The sequence below is a fragment of the Montipora foliosa genome, chromosome 1 (genome assembly GCF_036669935.1).
Source record: "Montipora foliosa isolate CH-2021 chromosome 1, ASM3666993v2, whole genome shotgun sequence".
NCBI lineage: Eukaryota > Metazoa > Cnidaria > Anthozoa > Scleractinia > Acroporidae > Montipora > Montipora foliosa.
The window spans coordinates 1,691,911-1,718,383 of record NC_090869.1 but is presented as its reverse complement, the minus strand read 5'-3'; the positions used below and the strand labels follow the sequence as shown (position 1 = coordinate 1,718,383).

Here is a 26,473-nt window from a genome sequence, read left to right as displayed (position 1 = left end):
CTTTGTAGAAAGCTTCATTCTGGCCTGCTGATTACATTTCAAAAGAAACTAATTTTGCTTAATCTTGTCTATTAACTGCTGATATATCGGGCAACTCCTCGAAAGAAAGAAAAAAGGTGGAATAAAACAATTTGCCTTAAATCCTTTTAATGACCCTAAAAGAAGATTTTGTATATGTTGGAAACACATTTGTTAATGCGATATACAAGGCTAACGGCACTGTTACACTGTGAAATGTTTCGTGCAACTTGTCTCGCAATGTTTTGCCGACACTGTGGCGGGACAAGTTGTACGAAACATTTCACAGTGTAACATACCCTGCCACGGCCAAAATCGTTGCGAGACAAGTTGCACGAAAAGTAGAACGTAATTCTACTTTCGGCAACGGCTCTTGCAACCTGTCTCACAACGATTTTAGCCGTTGCAGGGTATGTTACATGGCGCGTAGTCACTATTGCCATCGTTTTAATTTTTCCGAAAATGAGTATGTAACAATAAAATACACTTCGGAGCGAATCCGCATACGAAGAGGACCAAAGTTGGGACTCTGCAAACATTACGATGAATTGCCGATAGTTCGCCAGAACGAACGAAATGTTCGGGTGCCCCGTGTTCGCAGATGATGATCTGTGAAGAATACGGTTCTGAGGTGAGGTTTTTATTCTTACAACAGTTACTTAAGGTAGCTTTCGTATTTTGTTTCTAACCGACCAATTGAACCCGTTTACGCGTTTAATGAAGCCGCCGTTTTCGAGATAAACAAAGCTTTCCAGTAGCACGTAATTGTCCAACTATAGATGGTTTCACAGTGAGATCATCAAATTAGCAAGGTCTTCTGAAGTGTCATCTATAGGAGGTTGAAGATACCCGAAAAATAAATCTTTTTCCAAGTTTCCAGTTCCATGACGTCTTTCGTTTCGAAAATACAGTATTTCGAATTTCCTAATTGTCACCTTACGTAGCTTATCATGGTGACACCATGATACCAAGCTACAGTGGAATCCCGTTAATACAGTCATCAACGGGCCGAAAAAAATTGGCCGTATTACCGGGGGTTGGGTGAAATTCATGGCCTTAAACAACAAGGATGTACGTACAGTAATTGTATAAAATACTTGAAACTTCGCACAGTAGGTAAAACGCTTAAAATTGTTAAGTGTACTGTACGTTCTTCGCCTAAAATCAAAACAAGAACAGGCCCAGCTTACTATGCTTCTAAAAAACGGAAGCCGCGGTAATTACCTAACCGAAAGACTTAAGTATCAATCATGTTTTTGATGAAAGCACAAAGACTTAATCCCTACGCGATTTTCCTTACTGGATTTTACAGTAGTTTCAAGATGATGTTTGTAATAGAAACAGGGAGGAGTGTTGCTGACAGTACTTTGTAAGGTAAATCGGCTGTTCGATTACAGCGGTAACTAACGAAGGTCAATGAAATTAACATGTCACAGGCGTTTAGCGCGAGTGGCCGAGTTAACGGAATGAAATTATAGAGGACTCTACTGTCTGGGATTTAAAATTGTGGCCGTTGGCCGTATTAACGGGTGACCGCATAGGCCTTATCACGGTTTTCGACGCCATCTTGACGGGTAGGCAAAGCGGTCAGATATTACAGTGTTTGTATGGGAATCCGATAGCAAATAACTTCTTCCAAAATTGAATTTTTTACAATTTCTGAATCGCAACGTTAAAATACTAGGTAGAAGATTTTATTTACCAAGTTTGAAGTATGTAGCTTGGCTAGCTCAGTTAATTTTTTGAATTTTCCACACATTTGTCTGTAAATTTGGCTGGTTAGACAAACGTCTAGGCGCAGTTCGCTGGAAAAAAAAATTAAGACTAATGTAGGGAAAATTAAAAAAAAAATAGCTCAGCGACTTATAGGAAAGCTACATCCTTCAAACTTGGTGAATACAATCTTCTACCTAGTATTTTAACGTTTTGATTCACAAATTGTGTAAAATTCAATTTTGGAAGAAGTTATTTGCTATCGGATTCCCATACAAACACTGTAATTTCTGACCGCTTTGCCTACCCGTCAAGATGGCGTCGAAAACCGATATGGAGGCTGTGGTGAATCAATTCCCACAATTCAGCCACCCCTATTCGCATGACAGAATCTTCTACTTCTTTTCCCCTTGTACATCTCTGGAGTAGTCACATGCGCCTCTCGAGCGCCTATGTTATAATTTGCAAAGTACGAAACAAAACAAGTACTGAAATGTTTCTGCAGCCAGTTGCTCATTCATAACAACGCAGATAATGTACCGGTGAAAATCGCTTAATGTTTACAATTGCAAATAAATTCAACAGGTGACATAGCTATAGGGGTAGTATGTCTTAGAACTGGTTGTTTGAATGGAAATTACGAGGGCGTTATGTCTATCTTTGCGGGATCTAGTATGTACCGTGACATCAGATAAACTGGTTTCAATTGTAATTAATATGAGTAAGTGAAAAACGGTATTGATCGATCTGCGAAGGTTCCAAATTAAGAGTGTTGTGAATAACGCGGCCGGTGACCTACAGCTCTAGGTAACTAACATGAAGATCAAGAAACTAACAATAAAAAGAAAAAATAGACATCGGCGGATGATGTTCGTACAAAGAACAGCTGAGGCAGAAAGAGACTAAGAAATCTCGGCCATTTATAACATACCGCTGCTGGAAGTTCTGTACTGGAGATTTAGTCATGTTGTCAACAGGCAGGTTTATAGTAAATATCTTATTCAGAACATTTCTAGACGGCTGAATCCAGCATATTCACGTTTAGCTGCATTGCATTGCGTCATTTGCTATATCGTGGAACATGGGCTTTGAATCAGCAAACGAAATTAAACGAGATGCTTCCGTGAAGCATACACTGGGTTGCCTGTGGTACATGCTACAGAAAATCAGAAGGCACTGAATTGTGTGGTATTGAAATACAGCATTCCAGTCTCTGAAGAATAACAAATAAAAGAGAAGCGAGAAACATTGGCTTCTGGGCTGACATGTTGATAATTTTCAAGTTCCCTCACAACTTCGTTTTACCACAAGTGTGCCCTCTGAGCATCTGACAGCTTTGTAATACTAAATTTCACTGAAGTCAAGCCCTGTGTCAAGCCCTGTTCCGCGGGGTTAGTGTTAGGATGGGAGACCAAAACAATAAACCCCTCATGAAAAACAGAAGCATCTGACCGAAAATACTATTAACGCTAACAAATGCGAACTCAGCAAGGTACAGATTTTGTTAGCTTGCTTTATGCAAAACAAACATTGATGAAAAAGCAAATAACTATTGATTCACAGTTTTTAGAAAGAGCAGAAGGAAGTTTCCGGGACGATCGATCGAGAATAAAATAGTTACGACATGAAAACAACATTAATTTTGAACCGTGAATATAGAATATAAAAAGTTACGATCAGCGACAAACATTTTGGGAGATTTTTGCTACGTTTAAGTAAATTGCAAAATCGAAAGTGACATGGCCGGAATTCAGCGGGCGCCGTGATTAAGTTACCCTGGCATGTTTACTCGTCAAACAGTGAAGCATCTGTGTAAAATGATGGCAAGATATCGGGTTTTTGTAAGTTTCTTTTTCCGTCAAGTGTTATAAAGTTTGAAATGAAATGAGCGAAGTCAAAACAAAGATCACAATCGCCCAACTCTTGTTTATGCAAAGTCAAAATTTACTCTCTAAGACGCGTACGACGTTATTTATCACCAGGTAATTCCATCATTTTGGAAATAGCAGCTACTTTATTATTCATCTGCGTCACAAGTTTTCACTGATTTTGGGGCTCATTTTGTTGAAACTCAAGCACGCTTCCAACAGGCCTGTGAACCCTTCCTGCTGACTTTCCATTATTGAGCTCCATAAGGGTATATTTTGTTTAAGGATCCACTAAAACGCCATTCGCGTTACACGACTTTCGACGCCATTGCAGACTAAGTTAATGATTCTACTGTGTCCACCAGAGAAATCTACGCAGTTCCACTACCCTCTCGATCCTAAGAAATACGCGCAGAAGGCTCTATGCACAAAGACACCACTTACCAGGGGAGTGACAGGCAAGACTTTTACCGACACGGCAAAAAAAAAAAAAAAAAAAAAAAAGGAAAAAAAAGACAAAAAGGAAAAAAAAGAAAAAAAAGAAAACAAACAAGCTAAACGCAGACCTCGACTGTCACGCTGAAGCCCCAACGTAGAACCCATCATTTAGTTGCTCCACTGCACGTTATAAATTCCGATTTTCATCTAATTCTGTTATACGTGAGGCTGTTTCTAGTCTCTCGCTATCTGAAATCTACTCCTTCGCGTTTGTGTTTACTTTTTGTTGGTGTTGTTTTGTCACAGAGGGAGGTCAAATGTATTGCTCGGAGGGGTGTAGTACATTGCTTTTAGCCAATGAAATCACCGCCTCCTAATTCTATTGTCCATTTGCTGCACAGAAAACTAAATTCTTCCCAGAATATAACTCGGATACCTTTCAGGTATTCCGAGTAATAAAAGCACCCGTAGGACGAGTTTATTCCTTTACGATAATTCCGTCCACACAACATGAAGTATCATGTGAGGATTCGGTCGCTAAGTAACCGCCGCGTACGCTCAACACCGAGTTTTGACCCATGGCAAAGGTCTCTTTTCCTGTACTCGTCAGCCCAGCGAACGCAAAAGAAAGGAAACCTTTGTTAGAAGGGAAGAGAGTAGTTTGTTATTAATAGCCGTCTTATTCGAGCATTCTGTCCCTTAACCCCTACCCCTCCCTCCCCAACAAGAAATTAAAACATGATACGTACTACTTACTGTACGGGAAACTGAGACCCCAAGAAAAAGTTAATAAGAAAATACTAACTTCGAACGGCCTTAAAGTGCTTATTTAATGCAGCCTATTTTAAAAGTAGACGTATTTTATATCGAACCATTTACGTTAAAACGCAGTCTCTTTGTATTGCTTAGGTTTCCAAAATGGACAACGAGAAAATGGAATTGGTGGAGAAGGTAAGGAACGGTGGGTGAGAGTAAAATATTACCCTTTAGTATTCGTGGTTTCGCAAAAATAGCGCCTGAAACAGTTGTGGCACTTCATTCAAAGTGAAACCGAGTGCCCTAAAACGCCAGAAGCAGAAGCCTTAATTAAAACTTGAGTTTAAATTGTTAATTAATTTTGCAGCCTTGCGAAAACGTTTTTTTACTCAAATTCGACGCAACGAGAAATTGGGTTGCAAGAAAAGGAAATCACCGCCCTTAGACTGGACAAGTTACCATGGAAACAGGAAAGCCTTGCAAAAACACCCTTTATATTGGCTTTAGTTGCAGTTGCTCATGTCGAACTCGGTAACCCCAATTTGTTATCGCACTAAAATGATCTGCAGGCCAAGATAAAAGTCTTTGCAAAGTTTAAAAACATTCTGTGGAGCGGATTCAGATCTACCTTAAAGTTTTAATTAGTTAAGGTGGCTCTGAATTCGCTTCACAGGCCTTTTTGAAACTTTGTAGAAAGTTTCATTCTGGCATGCTGATTACATTTCAAAAGGAACTTATTTTGCTTATTCTTGCCTGTTAACTGCTGATATATCGGGCAACTCCTCGAAAGAAAGAGAAAAGGTAGAATAAAACTATTTGCCGTAAATCCTCTTAATGACCCTAAAAGAAGCTTTTGTTTATGTTGGAATCACATTTGTTAATGCGATATACAAGGCTGACGGCACTGTTACACTGTGAAATGTTTCGTGCAACTTGTCTCGCAATGTTTTGGCGACATTGTGGCGGGACAAGTTGCACGAAACATTTCACAGTGTAACATACCCAATCAATGAATCAATCAAACCAATCAATTAATCAATCAATCAATCATTGATCAATCTGTGTATCAGTCGATCAACATTTATTTGTCTTGTTGCAATGTGAGGGTTGTCCAATACACCAGAATAGAGACGAGTCGGAGTAGATCGACATTTGTTGATAAGACCCGTTGTCGAATGGAGAAATGCATCTCATTAGGGGGACTTGAAATATTTCTAACACGATGTAGGGCAAGAAACTTTTCTCCGAGTTGTCGATTCGTTCGATTCGTACGAATCGTGGCCATGTGATACGACCCTTTGTCAAATGGAGAAATGCATCTCATTAGGGGGACTTAGAATATTGCTAAAACGCTGTATGCCAAGAAACCCTCCTCCGAGTTGTCGATTCGTTCGATTCGTAGGAATCTTGGCCATGTGATAGGACCCGTTGTCGAATGGAGAAATGCATCTCATTAGCGGGACTTAAAATATGTCCAACACGCTGTATCCTGAGAGACGCTTGTCCGAGTCGTCGATTCGTTCGATTCGTTCGAATCGTGCCCATGTGATACGACCCGTTGTCGAATGGAGAAATGCATCTCATTAGCGGGACTTAGACGCTTGTTCGAGTTCTCGATTCGGTCGAGTTGTATCTTGTAACGAGATTTGGAGGATTTTGTTCGACGGAGGCCGTGTGAGTCCCCCGTATTCACAATTACTTTGGTGGCAAGGAATATTAACGTCACATGAGTTTGGATTTACCTCTTTATTGCTATCAAGCGCGAGGAATGCACGGCAAGATTTCCGCACAGGTCCCTACTTCATTATGCATACACTCCTTTGTTTCAAGAAAACAATAGCGATAACAATAGACGTCCTTTGGGACTGTGGCGCTTTGTTCTTTCTTTTTAGGGTTTTTTTTCCTAAGTCTATATGGACTTTAACAAAGTCGGTCGAACTTCTGTCTGAAATACGGAAAATCGAACAGTTTTTCCTGCAATTTCGGCACTTTTCCTGCAATTTTACCCATTTTTCAGTTTTAGAATAAGCGCAAGAAGTGGAGTTTCAAGCAATCGTTGTAATAGGGTTCAGATTCGCAAACATAACAAACAAACCAAATAAAAGTAGTGTCATAAGAAATTTAATGGCTACCTGCTCTTTTTATCGTGAAATTGTTCTTCCTGTCTGCTTAAAATTTCGCCGAGACACTGCAAAGTGTATATTTTCTTCCTTTCCTGTATTTAGGATCACGAACGGTGCATTTAGAGGGATTTTGCGATTTATCGCTCTTTGTAGAGATCGGCAATATGCTCAATGATACTTCCAAGTAAATAGCTTTGGTAGAGATCCATGGATGTTCCCGTACGAGGCATACTTCGTTTCACTCCCCATCATGTCTTTTCAATGCCCTGCTGTGGGCTCGTTTGTCTGGGTCGACGAAGTTTAGGCGATGGTTAACTGCGGTGAGATGATGTTAGCCCTTGTCTTGTAGGCAGTTGTAAACTTTCCGGCCACAGGTAGCTAGGGCTCATACTTTTTCAAGGACAGTTTACGGTCAGAAAATTAATATGTGTTCTGACGGATTGAAGGCTATCCATTGCAGTTTTTTCTTGAGCATCGCGAAACAGATCCATCTCCCGATGCGGCACTTTGTCTTTGCCAACTGACTGCGTTTTCACACAGGTTTTGGACACGGAAGACGAAAGTAAATTGTTTTCTTTGCACCACTCTATGCACAACTCTGGAAAGGCTATAAAGGGGGACAATTTCCAAATGATCAAATTTCCCATTGCTCTGACCCTTTTACTTCGGTAGCCATCTTGATTATTACGAAGACGCAAGTTTGCTTCAAAAGAAGGGAAATATGAAACGATTTTAATTGCAATGAACTCGTGCATGAAAGTTTCCTATGAAAGATGCACCAATCAGACTTTAAGCGTGGTATACTCTTCCACGCAGTGAACTTATAAGTGTGCCGCACGAAGGAAAAGCAGGTCACAGTTCACAGCAATACTGGAAAACCTAAAACTATCACAGGGACTAACCTTAAGCCTAAACAGTGCCTTTAGTCGTAATTAGGGTTACGGTTAGCATTATTAAAGGGAGGGGTTGTTTCAAGTGTAGTAAAACAGGGATCTCTTAACGGTAACCTACAAGTGTAAGTTCGATTGTAGGTGCTCGGCGCGGCACGTGTATATAATTACGTGTCATTGTTATGTAAATGGTCAGCCAGAATTCAAAATAAATATCATTTTCAAGGTGTGAATTAGCAACTTGACACGTTAGCTCAGTGGTAAAGAACAGGGACAAGTAATCCAGAGGTTTACAGTGGGTCGGAGTTCAAGGCAAGCTGCAACTGACATATCGTGGGATAAAATGGCAGAAAAAGCCGAGCGGGATCTGGAAATAAGAACAAGACGAAGGGATAGAAAGGGGAAAGCTGGGACAAAAACGAGTAACGGTGTGAGCGATGAAGGGAAAGAAGAGAGAGAGGGAGGGAGAGAAAAAATGAGATCCGTTTTTATTCATCCCGTAAGTACAAATTACCCATGTATATATTCGGTTCTCATGGGTATACGTATTGTTCTACAAAACAATAGCGCGAATGAATAATTAATTTATTCTGCATGCATAATGAAGTAGGGACCTGTACGGAAATCATTCCGAATGCACTTCTACCTTGGAAGTTCAGGGCATTCATTTCTTATTGTCCAGTAACGCTTGATCGTCTGCGACAGAAAGAGCTGTGCAAGGGAAAGCCTTTGGTAGGAAAATGTCTGCCCTTGAGACTGATAGCGCATAGCTCATTAACCGAGCAGCATGTTTTGCGTTTACACTGAGACAACAATGTGCACGAATATAATGTATGTTTTCTGTTTTGGTTGAGTTATTTTGCTAATTTTCGATGTTTGCTAATTTTAAGTATGGGAATTATTGAGCCAACGTAAGGGGCATTGCTACATAACAATTCTTGAATTGTCAGACGTACGTAATATTTAGTTTACGTGTGAGTTTCAAGTCCAAATTCCCGGAAATATTTCCTTTCTTACATAATTTTCTGGAAATAATAACAGCAACTATTCGACTGGTTAGCAAGTGATTACTTAGGATTGCAGGCCAACTTCAGATTTTTTCATCGAAACGAGCTATCGCTCATATGCGATATGTGGTTAAATAAAATTACTTACTTACTTACTTACTTGCTTACATGTCATTCCGGTTTACTGTGAAACAGCTGTATCCTTAAGGTTGCGCTTTTGCAGAGCAAAGTGGTCAATGATTTGGAAACCGGGAACGATAGGGAGAACGAATAAGGTAGTTCTTTTGCAGTAGTTGTCGAGGGGTTAGTTAAGGCTTTTTACTGAGGAACTCAGGGAACTGTTATGTAAAGTATTGTATTTCCGAACGGTGAAATTTTCTTTACTAAAGCCATGTTTGTTGTAATTTCGATGTGATAAGGCATCATTGTATACGTTGTCTTTTTGCAGCGGCCGCTTCGTTGGTTTCTTTCCTGTTGTTATAATCTTCCCGATGCTTTTTGCTGAAAATAAGAAAAAGAGAAAGTCTTGCCATGTTTAAAAGTTCTGCCCTTGCATCTTAGAGGAACTCCGTAATAACTTAAGTTGTGTGGGCCCATTTCCCTTGCTAGGGCCAACGCTCGGATGGGATAACTTGGGAATTTCTCCGCAATGTTTCCGTGGCAATGTTAAAATCCTATTTAGGTCATTCTTTAATAACTAACTGTAGCTCATTTTTCTTGTAACATTTCATTGAATGATGTAATTTCATGACAATCAAAATTCGCGAAAAGCGTGAGTTTCATGTAAACAATCTTCGCACTAGCAAGTCGTAGCATTAAATTGGATTAACCAGGAAGTGAAAGAAATATTGTTGGCTTCCCAAATAAATTTCATCATACACTACAATGGCAAAACCATTTGTCAGAGAAATAAAATTCCCGTCTCTTTGCGTATCACATTTTAACGCAAGTATGCCAATTTGTTAACTCATTTTCACCGCGTCCCGATTGCCGCGAAATTTTTCTTCTTTCAAATATTAACAAAAATATTATTTCTCGTCAAGCGTTGCATGTTTCATGTTTAAATGACCCCTAAAAATAAAGACTTTTTAACGATTTATCCGTAGATATTTTTTCATAATTTAATATTCTCTGTCAAAATTTGCACAACAATCAAATCACAAAATAGCAACGCACGCAACAAATTCAGTCGCATTTACTTCTTCGTCGAATTCTCATACTTAACACAGGAATTTTTAGTTATTGCGAAAATCTTTCTGTATTCGTTAGCAATCATGTCAAAAGGCTAAGTGGATGTTATGCATAATAGGGCAACATCGGGCAACAAAACAAGCTGCCAACACGCTCCGTGTCAAAAACGCGACTAAATAAATTTCCCACCAGTGTTCAGCATCAAACCCTTTACTTGAATTATCAAGCAAAAAATGCGCGACAAGCTTTCTTTCAAATACTTTTTGACTAACAAGAATTAGTGAAATTTCCTATTGTTACCGGAAGACTGTTGTTTAATTCCTTCTGTCTTTGTTAAACCCATAAGTTACCAGAGGATTTTCCATTTGATTTCAGTGTCGTACAAAACACCACACTTGGTACAATATTAGAACTACAGCTCACTTTGATTACGGCTCGACTGGCGAAAGATTGTGGTCCAAGTCCATTACTCGTCGCTTTTAAGATTCCAGACATTCACTTTTCACCGCCTGGCTTGTTTATCCAATTTACGTCCCATTCTTTAAATCCATAACGGTACATTTTCTTTAAAGATCCTCCAAAACGCCATTTGCGTTTCAATCTTCGACCCATAAGTTACCAGAAGTGCCATACTGGCAACCCAGTAATAAGTCACGACATCCATTTCTTTGTGGCACCGGCTCTTAGAAAGCTTTTACAACGTGTTATACACACCTCCCCTGTTTGTTCGTCGGCACAGGCTTTTAGAACGAGGCATACACACTTTCCCTTCTTTGTTTGTCAGCGCGGGCCTCGAGGTATACACACTTTCACTTGACCGCACGGGTTCTTAAAACGAAGCATACACACTTTCTCTTGTTTGTTTGTCGGCGCAGGCTCCGAGGTATACACAGTTTCGCTTGTCGGCACAGGCTTTTAGAAGGAGGCGTGCACACTTTCCTTGCGTTCCTATAAACCTTTGACGGAATGTTGTTTTAGAACGACGCATACACACATTGTCTCGTTTGTTTTGGTATGCGGCTCAGTGTGTTCATGTTTATGGACGTGTTATACACACTTCCCTTGTTTGTTGGTCGGGACAGGCTTTTAGAACGAGGCATACACTCTTTCCCTTGTTTGTTTGTCAGCACAGGCTTCGAGGAATACATGTACACACTTTCACTTGACGTTACGGGTTCTTAGAACGATGCATACGCACTTTCCCTTTGTTTGTTTGTCGGCGCAGGCTCCGAGGTATACACAGTTTCGCTTGTCGGCACAGGCTTTTAGAACGAGGCGTGCACACTTTCTTTGCGTTCCTGTAAACCTTTGACGGCATGGGTTTTTAGAACGACGCATACCAACATTGTCTCGTTTGTGTGTTCGTGTTTATGGAAAACAGTTCATTCACAAATTGAACCGCGACGCATACACACATTGACAGGCATAAAAATTAGCAACAACATGCAATAGTCGAATCGACACGGGTCGTAAAAGCGTTTCACGAATCGTACGGATCGATCGATTCGAGGGGACAGCTGTGCGACGGTATAATCTAATAAGCTGCATTTTTGTGGTTGACAGATCATGTCTTCGGTAGTTTTCGCATAAAACTGAGCGATATACTGCCACTATAACATGCAATACTCGAATGGAGACGGGTCGTAAAAGCGATTCACGAATCGTACGGATCGTTCAATTCGTGGGGATTCGGTTTTATCTAATGAGATGCTTTTTTCGGGTCGACAGATCGTGTATTCGGGTCGTTTCAGTTAGTGAGTATTGGACATGCATGTGCAAAGTTTACATGTGTCAACTTAATTGTTTTAATGAGTCTTAAGGAAATCATAGGGGTTATCAGATATCAATAAAAGCACCCTTCGGACGAGTTTATTCCTTTACAATAATTCCGTCCACACAACATGAAGTATCATGTGAGGAATCGGTCGCTAAGTAACCGCCGCGCACGCTCAACACCGAGTTTTGACCCATGGCAAAGGTCTCTTTTCCTGTACTCGTCAGCCCAGCGAACGCAAAAGAAAGGAAACCTTTGTTAGCAGGGAAGAGAGTAGCTTGTTATTAGTAGCTGTCTTATTCGAGCATTCTGTCCCTTCACCCCCAACCCTACCTCCCCAAAAAGAAATTAAAACATGATACGCACTACTTACTGTACGGGAGACCCCAAGAAAAAGTTAATAAGAAAATACTAACTTCGAACGGCCTTAAAGTGCTTATTTAATGCAGCCTATTTTAAAAGTAGACGTATTTTATATCGAACCATTAACGTTAAAACTCAGCCTCTCTGTATTGCTTAGGTTTCCAAAATGGAAAAGAAGATAAACGAATTGGAAGAGGAGGTAAGGAACAGTGGGTCAGAGTAAAATATTACCCACTAGTATTCGTGGTTTCGCAAATATAGCTCCTGAAACAGTTGTAGCAGTTCATTTAAAGAGAAACTGAGTGCCCCACAACGCCGGAAGCAGAAGCCTTAATTAAAACTTGGGTTTAAATTGTTAATTAATTTTGCAGCCTTGCGAAAACGTTTTTTAACTCAAATTCCACGCAACGAGAAATTGGGTTGCAAGAAAAGGAAATCACCGCCCTTATACTAGAAAAGTTACCATGGAAACAGGAAAGCCTTGCAAAAACACCTTTTATATTGGCTTCAGTTGCAGTTGCTCATGTCTAAAAATCGAATCCGGTGACCCCAGTTTGTTATCGCACTAAAGTCATCTGCAGGCCAAGATGAAACTCTTTGCAAAGTTTAAAAACATTCTGTGGAGCGGATTCAGATCTACCTTGAATGAATAATTAATTTATTCTGCATGCATAATGAAGTAGGGACCTGTACGGAAATCATTCCGAATGCACTTCTACCTTGGAAGTTCAGGGCATTCATTTCTTATTGTCCAGTAACGCTTGATCGTCTGCGACAGAAAGAGCTGTGCAAGGGAAAGCCTTTGGTAGGAAAATGTCTGCCCTTGAGACTGATAGCGCATAGCTCATTAACCGAGCAGCATGTTTTGCGTTTACACTGAGACAACAATGTGCACGAATATAATGTATGTTTTCTGTTTTGGTTGAGTTATTTTGCTAATTTTCGATGTTTGCTAATTTTAAGTATGGGAATTATTGAGCCAACGTAAGGGGCATTGCTACATAACAATTCTTGAATTGTCAGACGTACGTAATATTTAGTTTACGTGTGAGTTTCAAGTCCAAATTCCCGGAAATATTTCCTTTCTTACATAATTTTCTGGAAATAATAACAGCAACTATTCGACTGGTTAGCAAGTGATTACTTAGGATTGCAGGCCAACTTCAGATTTTTTCATCGAAACGAGCTATCGCTCATATGCGATATGTGGTTAAATAAAATTACTTACTTACTTACTTACTTACTTGCTTACATGTCATTCCGGTTTACTGTGAAACAGCTGTATCCTTAAGGTTGCGCTTTTGCAGAGCAAAGTGGTCAATGATTTGGAAACCGGGAACGATAGGGAGAACGAATAAGGTAGTTCTTTTGCAGTAGTTGTCGAGGGGTTAGTTAAGGCTTTTTACTGAGGAACTCAGGGAACTGTTATGTAAAGTATTGTATTTCCGAACGGTGAAATTTTCTTTACTAAAGCCATGTTTGTTGTAATTTCGATGTGATAAGGCATCATTGTATACGTTGTCTTTTTGCAGCGGCCGCTTCGTTGGTTTCTTTCCTGTTGTTATAATCTTCCCGATGCTTTTTGCTGAAAATAAGAAAAAGAGAAAGTCTTGCCATGTTTAAAAGTTCTGCCCTTGCATCTTAGAGGAACTCCGTAATAACTTAAGTTGTGTGGGCCCATTTCCCTTGCTAGGGCCAACGCTCGGATGGGATAACTTGGGAATTTCTCCGCAATGTTTCCGTGGCAATGTTAAAATCCTATTTAGGTCATTCTTTAATAACTAACTGTAGCTCATTTTTCTTGTAACATTTCATTGAATGATGTAATTTCATGACAATCAAAATTCGCGAAAAGCGTGAGTTTCATGTAAACAATCTTCGCACTAGCAAGTCGTAGCATTAAATTGGATTAACCAGGAAGTGAAAGAAATATTGTTGGCTTCCCAAATAAATTTCATCATACACTACAATGGCAAAACCATTTGTCAGAGAAATAAAATTCCCGTCTCTTTGCGTATCACATTTTAACGCAAGTATGCCAATTTGTTAACTCATTTTCACCGCGTCCCGATTGCCGCGAAATTTTTCTTCTTTCAAATATTAACAAAAATATTATTTCTCGTCAAGCGTTGCATGTTTCATGTTTAAATGACCCCTAAAAATAAAGACTTTTTAACGATTTATCCGTAGATATTTTTTCATAATTTAATATTCTCTGTCAAAATTTGCACAACAATCAAATCACAAAATAGCAACGCACGCAACAAATTCAGTCGCATTTACTTCTTCGTCGAATTCTCATACTTAACACAGGAATTTTTAGTTATTGCGAAAATCTTTCTGTATTCGTTAGCAATCATGTCAAAAGGCTAAGTGGATGTTATGCATAATAGGGCAACATCGGGCAACAAAACAAGCTGCCAACACGCTCCGTGTCAAAAACGCGACTAAATAAATTTCCCACCAGTGTTCAGCATCAAACCCTTTACTTGAATTATCAAGCAAAAAATGCGCGACAAGCTTTCTTTCAAATACTTTTTGACTAACAAGAATTAGTGAAATTTCCTATTGTTACCGGAAGACTGTTGTTTAATTCCTTCTGTCTTTGTTAAACCCATAAGTTACCAGAGGATTTTCCATTTGATTTCAGTGTCGTACAAAACACCACACTTGGTACAATATTAGAACTACAGCTCACTTTGATTACGGCTCGACTGGCGAAAGATTGTGGTCCAAGTCCATTACTCGTCGCTTTTAAGATTCCAGACATTCACTTTTCACCGCCTGGCTTGTTTATCCAATTTACGTCCCATTCTTTAAATCCATAACGGTACATTTTCTTTAAAGATCCTCCAAAACGCCATTTGCGTTTCAATCTTCGACCCATAAGTTACCAGAAGTGCCATACTGGCAACCCAGTAATAAGTCACGACATCCATTTCTTTGTGGCACCGGCTCTTAGAAAGCTTTTACAACGTGTTATACACACCTCCCCTGTTTGTTCGTCGGCACAGGCTTTTAGAACGAGGCATACACACTTTCCCTTCTTTGTTTGTCAGCGCGGGCTTCGAGGTATACACACTTTCACTTGACCGCACGGGTTCTTAAAACGAAGCATACACACTTTCTCTTGTTTGTTTGTCGGCGCAGGCTCCGAGGTATACACAGTTTCGCTTGTCGGCACAGGCTTTTAGAAGGAGGCGTGCACACTTTCCTTGCGTTCCTATAAACCTTTGACGGAATGTTGTTTTAGAACGACGCATACACACATTGTCTCGTTTGTTTTGGTATGCGGCTCAGTGTGTTTATGTTTATGGACGTGTTATACACACTTCCCTTGTTTGTTGGTCGGGACAGGCTTTTAGAACGAGGCATACACTCTTTCCCTTGTTTGTTTGTCAGCACAGGCTTCGAGGAATACATGTACACACTTTCACTTGACGTTACGGGTTCTTAGAACGATGCATACGCACTTTCCCTTTGTTTGTTTGTCGGCGCAGGCTCCGAGGTATACACAGTTTCGCTTGTCGGCACAGGCTTTTAGAACGAGGCGTGCACACTTTCTTTGCGTTCCTGTAAACCTTTGACGGCATGGGTTTTTAGAACGACGCATACCCACATTGTCTCGTTTGTGTGTTCGTGTTTATGGAAAACAGTTCATTCACAAATTGAACCGCGACGCATACACACATTGACAGGCATAAAAATTAGCAACAACATGCAATAGTCGAATCGACACGGGTCGTAAAAGCGTTTCACGAATCGTACGGATCGATCGATTCGAGGGGACAGCTGTGCGACGGTATAATCTAATAAGCTGCATTTTTGTGGTTGACAGATCATGTCTTCGGTAGTTTTCGCATAAAACTGAGCGATATACTGCCACTATAACATGCAATACTCGAATGGAGACGGGTCGTAAAAGCGATTCACGAATCGTACGGATCGTTCAATTCGTGGGGATTCGGTTTTATCTAATGAGATGCTTTTTTCGGGTCGACAGATCGTGTATTCGGGTCGTTTCAGTTAGTGAGTATTGGACATGCATGTGCAAAGTTTACATGTGTCAACTTAATTGTTTTAATGAGTCTTAAGGAAATCATAGGGGTTATCAGATATCAATAAAAGCACCCTTCGGACGAGTTTATTCCTTTACAATAATTCCGTCCACACAACATGAAGTATCATGTGAGGAATCGGTCGCTAAGTAACCGCCGCGCACGCTCAACACCGAGTTTTGACCCATGGCAAAGGTCTCTTTTCCTGTACTCGTCAGCCCAGCGAACGCAAAAGAAAGGAAACCTTTGTTAGCAGGGAAGAGAGTAGCTTGTTATTAGTAGCTGTCTTATTCGAGCATTCTGTCCCTTCACCCCCAACCCTACCTCCCCAAAAAGAAATTAAAACATGATACGCACTACTTACTGTACGGGAGACCCCAAGAAAAAGTTAATAAGAAAATACTAACTTCGAACGGCCTTAAAGTGCTTATTTAATGCAGCCTATTTTAAAAGTAGACGTATTTTATATCGAACCATTAACGTTAAAACTCAGCCTCTCTGTATTGCTTAGGTTTCCAAAATGGAAAAGAAGATAAACGAACTGGAAGAGGAGGTAAGGAACAGTGGGTCAGAGTAAAATATTACCCACTAGTATTCGTGGTTTCGCAAATATAGCTCCTGAAACAGTTGTAGCAGTTCATTTAAAGAGAAACTGAGTGCCCCACAACGCCGGAAGCAGAAGCCTTAATTAAAACTTGAGTTTAAATTGTTAATTAATTTTGCAGCCTTGCGAAAACGTTTTTTAACTCAAATTCCACGCAACGAGAAATTGGGTTGCAAGAAAAGGAAATCACCGCCCTTATACTAGAAAAGTTACCATGGAAACAGGAAAGCCTTGCAAAAACACCTTTTATATTGGCTTCAGTTGCAGTTGCTCATGTCTAAAAATCGAATCCGGTGACCCCAGTTTGTTATCGCACTAAAGTCATCTGCAGGCCAAGATGAAACTCTTTGCAAAGTTTAAAAACATTCTGTGGAGCGGATTCAGATCTACCTTAAAGTTTTAATTAGTTAAGGTGACTCTAAATTCGCTCCCCAGGATTTTTTGAAACTTTGTAGAAAGTTTCATTCTGGCATGCTGATTACATTTCAAAAGAAACTTGTTTTGCTTATTCTTGCCTGTTAACTGCTGATATATCGGGCAACTCCTCGAAAGAAAGAGAAAAGGTAGAATAAAACCATTTGCCGTAAATTTTTCTAATCACCCTAAAAGAAGCTTTTGTTTATGTTGGAAACACATTTGTTAATGCGATATACAAGGCTAACGGCACTGTTACGCTGTGAAATGTTTCGTGCAACTTGTCTCGCAATGTTTTGGCGACATTGTGGCCGGACAAGTTGCACGAAATATTTCACAGTGTAACATACCCTGTAACGGCCAAATACGTTGCAAGACAAGTTGCACGAAAAGTAGAACTTAATTTTACTTTCGGCAACGGCTCTTTCAACTTGTCTCACAACGATTTTAGCCAATGCAGGGTATGTTACATTGTGGAATGCTTCTTGCAACTTGTCCCGCCACAATGTCGCCAAAACCATCATTGCGAGGCAAGTTGCACGAGACATTTCACAATGTGCGCCAGCGCTAGAACGTACTAGACACTTAAATAAAGTTTCTTTCCTTTTGAAACTACGAAAACATTTAACTTAAGCCTTCAATCAATCAATCAATGAATCAATCAATCAATCAATTAATCAATCAATCAATCAATCAATAAAATCAATCAATCAATTAATTAATCAATCAATCAATCCATGATCAATCTGTGTATCAATCCATCAACATTTATTTGTCTTATTGCAATATTTACATGGGTCAACTTAAATGTATTAATGAGTGATAACGAAATCATAGGGGTTATCAGATATCAATAAAAGCACCCGTAGTACGAGTTTATTCCTTTACGATAATTCCGTCCACACAACATGAAGTATCATGTGAGGATTCGGTCGCTACGTAACCGCCGCGCACGCTCAACACTGAGTTTTGACCCATGACAAAGGTCTCTTTTCCTGTACTCGTCAGCCCAGCGAACGCAAAAGAAAGGAAACCTCTGTTAGCAGGGAAGAGAGTAGTTTGTTATTAATAGTGTCTTATTCGAGCATTCTGTCCCTTACCCCCCACCCCTCCCTCCCCAACAAGAAATTAAAACATGATACGTACTACTTACTGTACGGGAAACTTAGACCACAAGAAAACGTTAATAAGAAAATACTAACTTCGAACGGCCTTAAAGTGCTTATTTAATGCAGCCTATTTTAAAAGTAGACGTCTTTTATATCGAACCATTCACGTTAAAACTCAGTCTCTTTGTATTGCTTAGGTCTCCAAAATGGACAACGAGAAAATGGAATTGGTGGAGAAGGTAAGGAACGGTGGGTGAGAGTAAAATATTACCCACTAGTATTCGTGGTTTCGCAAATATAGCTCCTGAAACAGTTGTGGCAATCCATTCAAAGTGAAACCGAGTGCCCCACAACGCCGGAAGCAGAAGCCTTAATTAAAACTTGAGTTTAAATTGTTAATTAATTTTGCAGCCTTGCGAAAACGTTTTTTAACCCAAATTCCACGCAACGAGAAATTGGGTTGCAAGAAAAGGAAATCACCGCCCTTATACTGGACAAGTTACCATGGAAACAGGAAAGCCTTGCAAAAACACCTTTTATATTGGCTTTAGTTGCAGTTGCTCATGTCTAAAAATCGAATCCGGTGACCCAAGTTTGTTATCGCACTAAAGTCATCTGCAGGCCAAGATGAAACTCTTTGCAAAGTTTAAAAACATTCTGTGGAGCGGATTCAGATCTACCTTAAAGTTTTAATTAGTTAAGGTGACTCTAAATTCGCTCCCCAGGATTTTTTGAAACTTTGTAGAAAGTTTCATTCTGGCATGCTGATTACATTTCAAAAGAAACTTGTTTTGCTTATTCTTGCCTGTTAACTGCTGATATATCGGGCAACTCCTCGAAAGAAAGAGAAAAGGTAGAATAAAACCATTTGCCGTAAATTTTTCTAATGACCCTAAAAGAAGCTTTTGTTTATGTTGGAAACACATTTGTTAATGCGATATACAAGGCTAACGGCACTGTTACGCTGTGAAATGTTTCGTGCAACTTGTCTCGCAATGTTTTGGCGACATTGTGGCCGGACAAGTTGCACTAAATATTTCACAGTGTAACATACCCTGTAACGGCCAAATACGTTGCAAGACAAGTTGCACGAAAAGTAGAACTTAATTTTACTTTCGGCAACGGCTCTTTCAACTTGTCTCACAACGATTTTAGCCAATGCAGGGTATGTTACATTGTGGAATGCTTCGTGCAACTTGTCTCGCCACAATGTCGCCAAAACCATCATTGCGAGGCAAGTTGCACGAGACATTTCACAATGTGCGCCAGCGCTAGAACGTACTAGACACTTAAATAAAGTTCCTTTCCTTTTGAAACTACGAAAACATTTAACTTAAGCCTTCAATCAATCAATCAATGAATCAATCAATCAATCAATTAATCAATCAATCAATCAATCCATGAAATCAATCAATCAATTAATTAATCAATCAATCAATCAATGATCAATCTGTGTATCAATCCATCAACATTTATTTGTCTTATTGCAATATTTACATGGGTCAACTTAAATGTATTAATGAGTGATAACGAAATCATAGGGGTTATCAGATATCAATAAAAGCACCCGTAGTACGGGTTTATTCCTTTACGATAATTCCGTCCACACAACATGAAGTATCATGTGAGGATTCGGTCGCTACGTAACCGCCGCGCACGCTCAACACTGAGTTTTGGCCCATGACAAAGGTCTCTTTTCCTGTACTCGTCAGCCCAGCGAACGCAAAAGAAAGGAAACCTCTGTTAGCAGGGAAGAGAGTAGTTTGTTATTAATAGTGTCTTATTCGAGCATTCTGTCCCTTACCCCCCACCCCTCCCTCCCCAACAAGAAATTAAAACATGATACGTACTACTTACTGTACGGGAAACTGAGACCACAAGAAAACGTTAATAAGAAAATACTAACTTCGAACGGCCTTAAAGTGCTTATTTAATGCAGCCTATTTTAAAAGTAGACGTCTTTTATATCGAACCATTCACGTTAAAACTCAGTCTCTTTGTATTGCTTAGGTCTCCAAAATGGACAACGAGAAAATGGAATTGGTGGAGAAGGTAAGGAACGGTGGGTGAGAGTAAAATATTACCCACTAGTATTCGTGGTTTCGCAAATATAGCTCCTGAAACAGTTGTGGCAGTTCATTCAAAGTGAAACCGAGTGCCCCACAACGCCGGAAGCAGAAGCCTTAATTAAAACTTGAGTTTAAATTGTTAATTAATTTTGCAGCCTTGCGAAAACGTTTTTTAACCCAAATTCTACGCAACGAGAAATTGGGTTGCAAGAAAAGGAAATCACCGCCCTTATACTGGACAAGTTACCATGGAAACAGGAAAGCCTTGCAAAAACACCTTTTATATTGGCTTTAGTTGCAGTTGCTCATGTCTAAAAATCGAATCCGGTGACCCCAGTTTGTTATCGCACTAAAGTTATCTGCAGGCCAAGATGAAACTCTTTGCAAAGTTTAAAAACATTCTGTGGAGCGGATTCAGATCTACCTTAAAGTTTTAATTAGTTAAGGTGACTCTAAATTCGCTCCCCAGGATTTTTTGAAACTTTGTAGAAAGTTTCATTCTGGCATGCTGATTACATTTCAAAAGAAACTTGTTTTGCTTATTCTTGCCTGTTAACTGCTGATATATCGGGCAACTCCTCGAAAGAAAGAGAAAAGGTAGAATAAAACCATTTGCCGTAAATTTTTCTAATCACCCTAAAAGAAGCTTTTGTTTATGTTGGAAACACATTTGTTAATGCGATATACAAGGCTAACGGCACTGTTACACTGTGAAATGTTTCGTGCAACTTGTCTCGCAATGTTTTGGTGACATTGTGGCCGGACAAGTTGCACGAAATATTTCACAGTGTAACATACCCTGTAACGGCCAAATACGTTGCGAGACAAGTTGCACGAAAAGCAGAACTTAATTCTACTTTCGGCAACGGCTCTTTCAACTTGTCTCACAACGATTTTAGCCAATGCAGGGTATGTTACATTGTGGAATGCTTCTTGCAACTTGTCCCGCCACAATGTCGCCAAAACCATCATTGCGAGGCAAGTTGCACGAGACATTTCACAATGTGCGCCAGCGCTAGAACGTACTAGACACTTAAATAAAGTTTCTTTCCTTTTGAAACTACGAAAACATTTAACTTAAGCCTTCAATCAATCAATCAATGAATCAATCAATGAATCAATTAATCAATCAATCAATCAATCAATAAAATCAATCAATCAATTAATTAATCAATCAATCAATCCATGATCAATCTGTGTATCAATCCATCAACATTTATTTGTCTTATTGCAATATTTACATGGGTCAACTTAAATGTATTAATGAGTGATAACGAAATCATAGGGGTTATCAGATATCAATAAAAGCACCCGTAGTACGAGTTTATTCCTTTACGATAATTCCGTCCACACAACATGAAGTATCATGTGAGGATTCGGTCGCTACGTAACCGCCGCGCACGCTCAACACTGAGTTTTGACCCATGACAAAGGTCTCTTTTCCTGTACTCGTCAGCCCAGCGAACGCAAAAGAAAGGAAACCTCTGTTAGCAGGGAAGAGAGTAGTTTGTTATTAATAGTGTCTTATTCGAGCATTCTGTCCCTTACCCCCCACCCCTCCCTCCCCAACAAGAAATTAAAACATGATACGTACTACTTACTGTACGGGAAACTTAGACCACAAGAAAACGTTAATAAGAAAATACTAACTTCGAACGGCCTTAAAGTGCTTATTTAATGCAGCCTATTTTAAAAGTAGACGTCTTTTATATCGAACCATTCACGTTAAAACTCAGTCTCTTTGTATTGCTTAGGTCTCCAAAATGGACAACGAGAAAATGGAATTGGTGGAGAAGGTAAGGAACGGTGGGTGAGAGTAAAATATTACCCACTAGTATTCGTGGTTTCGCAAATATAGCTCCTGAAACAGTTGTGGCAGTTCATTCAAAGTGAAACCGAGTGCCCCACAACGCCGGAAGCAGAAGCCTTAATTAAAACTTGAGTTTAAATTGTTAATTAATTTTGCAGCCTTGCGAAAACGTTTTTTAACCCAAATTCTACGCAACGAGAAATTGGGTTGCAAGAAAAGGAAATCACCGCCCTTATACTGGACAAGTTACCATGGAAACAGGAAAGCCTTGCAAAAACACCTTTTATATTGGCTTTAGTTGCAGTTGCTCATGTCTAAAAATCGAATCCGGTGACCCCAGTTTGTTATCGCACTAAAGTTATCTGCAGGCCAAGATGAAACTCTTTGCAAAGTTTAAAAACATTCTGTGGAGCGGATTCAGATCTACCTTAAAGTTTTAATTAGTTAAGGTGACTCTAAATTCGCTCCCCAGGATTTTTTGAAACTTTGTAGAAAGTTTCATTCTGGCATGCTGATTACATTTCAAAAGAAACTTGTTTTGCTTATTCTTGCCTGTTAACTGCTGATATATCGGGCAACTCCTCGAAAGAAAGAGAAAAGGTAGAATAAAACCATTTGCCGTAAATTTTTCTAATGACCCTAAAAGAAGCTTTTGTTTATGTTGGAAACACATTTGTTAATGCGATATACAAGGCTAACGGCACTGTTACACTGTGAAATGTTTCGTGCAACTTGTCTCGCAATGTTTTGGTGACATTGTGGCCAGACAAGTTGCACGAAATATTTCACAGTGTAACATACCCTGTAACGGCCAAATACGTTGCGAGACAAGTTGCACGAAAAGCAGAACTTAATTCTACTTTCGGCAACGGCTCTTTCAACTTGTCTCACAACGATTTTAGCCAATGCAGGGTATGTTACATTGTGGAATGCTTCTTGCAACTTGTCCCGCCACAATGTCGCCAAAACCATCATTGCGAGGCAAGTTGCACGAGACATTTCACAATGTGCGCCAGCGCTAGAACGTACTAGACACTTAAATAAAGTTCGTTTACTTTTGAAACTACGAAAACATTTAACTTAAGACTTCAATCAATCAATCAATGAATCAATCAATGAATCAATTAATCAATCAATCAATCAATCAATAAAATCAATCAATTAATTAATCAATCAATCAATCAATGATCAATCTGTGTATCAATCCATCAACATTTATTTGTCTTATTGCAATATTTACATGGGTCAACTTAAATGTATTAATGAGTGATAACGAAATCATAGGGGTTATCAGATATCAATAAAAGCACCCGTAGTACGAGTTTATTCCTTTACGATCATTCCGTCCACACAACATGAAGTATCATGTGAGGATTCGGTCGCTACGTAACCGCCGCGCACGCTCAACACTGAGTTTTGACCCATGACAAAGGTCTCTTTTCCTGTACTCGTCAGCCCAGCGAACGCAAAAGAAAGGAAACCTCTGTTAGCAGGGAAGAGAGTAGTTTGTTATTAATAGTGTCTTATTCGAGCATTCTGTCCCTTACCCCCCACCCCTGCCCCCCAACAAGAAATTAAAACATGATACGTACTACTTACTGTACGGGAAACTGAGACCACAAGAAAACGTTAATAAGAAAATACTAACTTCGAACGGCCTTAAAGTGCTTATTTAATGCAGCCTATTTTAAAAGTAGACGTCTTTTATATCGAACCATTCACGTTAAAACTCAGTCTCTTTGTATTGCTTAGGTCTCCAAAATGGACAACGAGAAAATGGAATTGGTGGAGAAGGTAAGGAACGGTGGGTGAGAGTAAAATATTACCCACTAGTATTCGTGGTTTCGCAAATATAGCTCCTGAAACAGTTGTGGCAGTTCATTCAAAGTGAAACCGAGTGCCCCACAACGCCGGAAGCAGAAGCCTTAATTAAAACTTGAGTTTAAATTGTTAATTAATTTTGCAGCCTTGCGAAAACGTTTTTTAACCCAAATTCCACGCAACGAGAAATTGGGTTGCAAGAAAAGGAAATCACCGCCCTTATACTGGACAAGTTACCATGGAAACAGGAAAGCCTTGCAAAAACACCTTTTATATTGGCTTTAGTTGCAGTTGCTCATGTCTAAAAATCGAATCCGGTGACCCCAGTTTGTTATCGCACTAAAGTCATCTGCAGGCCAAGATGAAACTCTTTGCAAAGTTTAAAAACATTCTGTGGAGCGGATTCAGATCTACCTTAAAGTTTTAATTAGTTAAGGTGACTCTAAATTCGCTCCCCAGGATTTTTTGAAACTTTGTAGAAAGTTTCATTCTGGCATGCTGATTACATTTCAAAAGAAACTTGTTTTGCTTATTCTTGCCTGTTAACTGCTGATATATCGGGCAACTCCTCGAAAGAAAGAGAAAAGGTAGAATAAAACCATTTGCCGTAAATTTTTCTAATCACCCTAAAAGAAGCTTTTGTTTATGTTGGAAACACATTTGTTAATGCGATATACAAGGCTAACGGCACTGTTACGCTGTGAAATGTTTCGTGCAACTTGTCTCGCAATGTTTTGGCGACATTGTGGCCGGACAAGTTGCACGAAATATTTCACAGTGTAACATACCCTGTAACGGCCAAATACGTTGCGAGACAAGTTGCACGAAAAGTAGAACTTAATTCTACTTTCGGCAACGGCTCTTTCAACTTGTCTCACAACGATTTTAGCCAATGCAGGGTATGTTACATTGTGGAATGCTTCGTGCAACTTGTCCCGCCACAATGTCGCCAAAACCATCATTGCGAGGCAAGTTGCACGAGACATTTCACAATGTGCGCCAGCGCTAGAACGTACTAGACACTTAAATAAAGTTCCTTTCCTTTTGAAACTACGAAAACATTTAACTTAAGCCTTCAATCAATCAATCAATGAATCAATCAATGAATCAATTAATCAATCAATCAATCAATCCATGAAATCAATCAATCAATTAATTAATCAATCAATCAATCAATGATCAATCTGTGTATCAATCCATCAACATTTATTTGTCTTATTGCAATATTTACATGGGTCAACTTAAATGTATTAATGAGTGATAACGAAATCATAGGGGTTATCAGATATCAATAAAAGCACCCGTAGTACGAGTTTATTCCTTTACGATAATTCCGTCCACACAACATGAAGTATCATGTGAGGATTCGGTCGCTACGTAACCGCCGCGCACGCTCAACACTGAGTTTTGACCCATGACAAAGGTCTCTTTTCCTGTACTCGTCAGCCCAGCGAACGCAAAAGAAAGGAAACCTCTGTTAGCAGGGAAGAGAGTAGTTTGTTATTAATAGTGTCTTATTCGAGCATTCTGTCCCTTACCCCCCACCCCTCCCTCCCCAACAAGAAATTAAAACATGATACGTACTACTTACTGTACGGGAAACTGAGACCCCAAGAAAACGTTAATAAGAAAATACTAACTTCGAACGGCCTTAAAGTGCTTATTTAATGCAGCCTATTTTAAAAGTAGACGTCTTTTATATCGAACCATTAACGTTAAAACTCAGTCTCTTTGTATTGCTTAGGTCTCCAAAAAGGACAACAAGATAAACGATTTGGAAGAGGAGGTAAGGAAAAGTGGGTCAGAGTAAAATATTACCCTTAAGTATTCGTGGTTTCGCAAATATAGCTCCTGAAACAGTTGTGGCAGTTCATTCAAAGTGAAACCGAGTGCCCCACAACGCCGGAAGCAGAAGCCTTAATTAAAACTTGAGTTTAAATTGTTAATTAATTTTGCAGCCTTGCGAAAACGTTTTCTAACCCAAATTCAACGCAACGAGAAATTGGGTTGCAAGAAAAGGAAATCACCGCCCTTATACTGGACAAGTTACCATGGAAACAGGAAAGCCTTGCAAAAACACGTTTTATATTGGCTTTAGTTGCAGTTGCTCATGTCTAAAAATCGAATCCGGTGACCCCAATTTGTTATCGCACTAAAGTCATCTGCAGGCCAAGATGAAACTCTTTGCAAAGTTTAAAAACATTCTGTGGAGCGGATTCAGATCTACCTTTAAGTTTTAATTAGTTAAGGTGGCTCTAAATTCGCTCCCCAGGATTTTTTGAAACTTTGTAGAAACTGTCATTTTCGCATGCTGATTACATTTCAAAAGCAACTTTTTTTGCTTATTCTTGCTTGTTAACTGCTAATATATCGGGCAACTCCTCGAAAGAAAGAGAAAAGGTAGAATAAAACCATTTGCCGTAAATTCTTTTATTGACCCTAAAAGA

The 26,473-nt window shown here is 39.5% G+C and overlaps 1 protein-coding gene across 1 annotated transcript in view; it reads left to right on the top strand.

Moving 5' to 3' along the window:
- Positions 1 to 26,473, top strand: part of LOC137980407 (golgin subfamily A member 6-like protein 22) — a 58,059-nt gene that overhangs the window by 12,913 nt on the left and 18,673 nt on the right. Inside the window, exons 6-11 of the mRNA XM_068828124.1 lie at positions 4,947 to 4,988; positions 12,299 to 12,340; positions 16,711 to 16,752; positions 18,524 to 18,565; positions 22,150 to 22,191; positions 25,771 to 25,812. Of these exons, the coding sequence (XP_068684225.1) occupies positions 4,947 to 4,988; positions 12,299 to 12,340; positions 16,711 to 16,752; positions 18,524 to 18,565; positions 22,150 to 22,191; positions 25,771 to 25,812 (252 nt within the window). The remainder of the gene's footprint in view (positions 1 to 4,946; positions 4,989 to 12,298; positions 12,341 to 16,710; positions 16,753 to 18,523; positions 18,566 to 22,149; positions 22,192 to 25,770; positions 25,813 to 26,473) is intronic.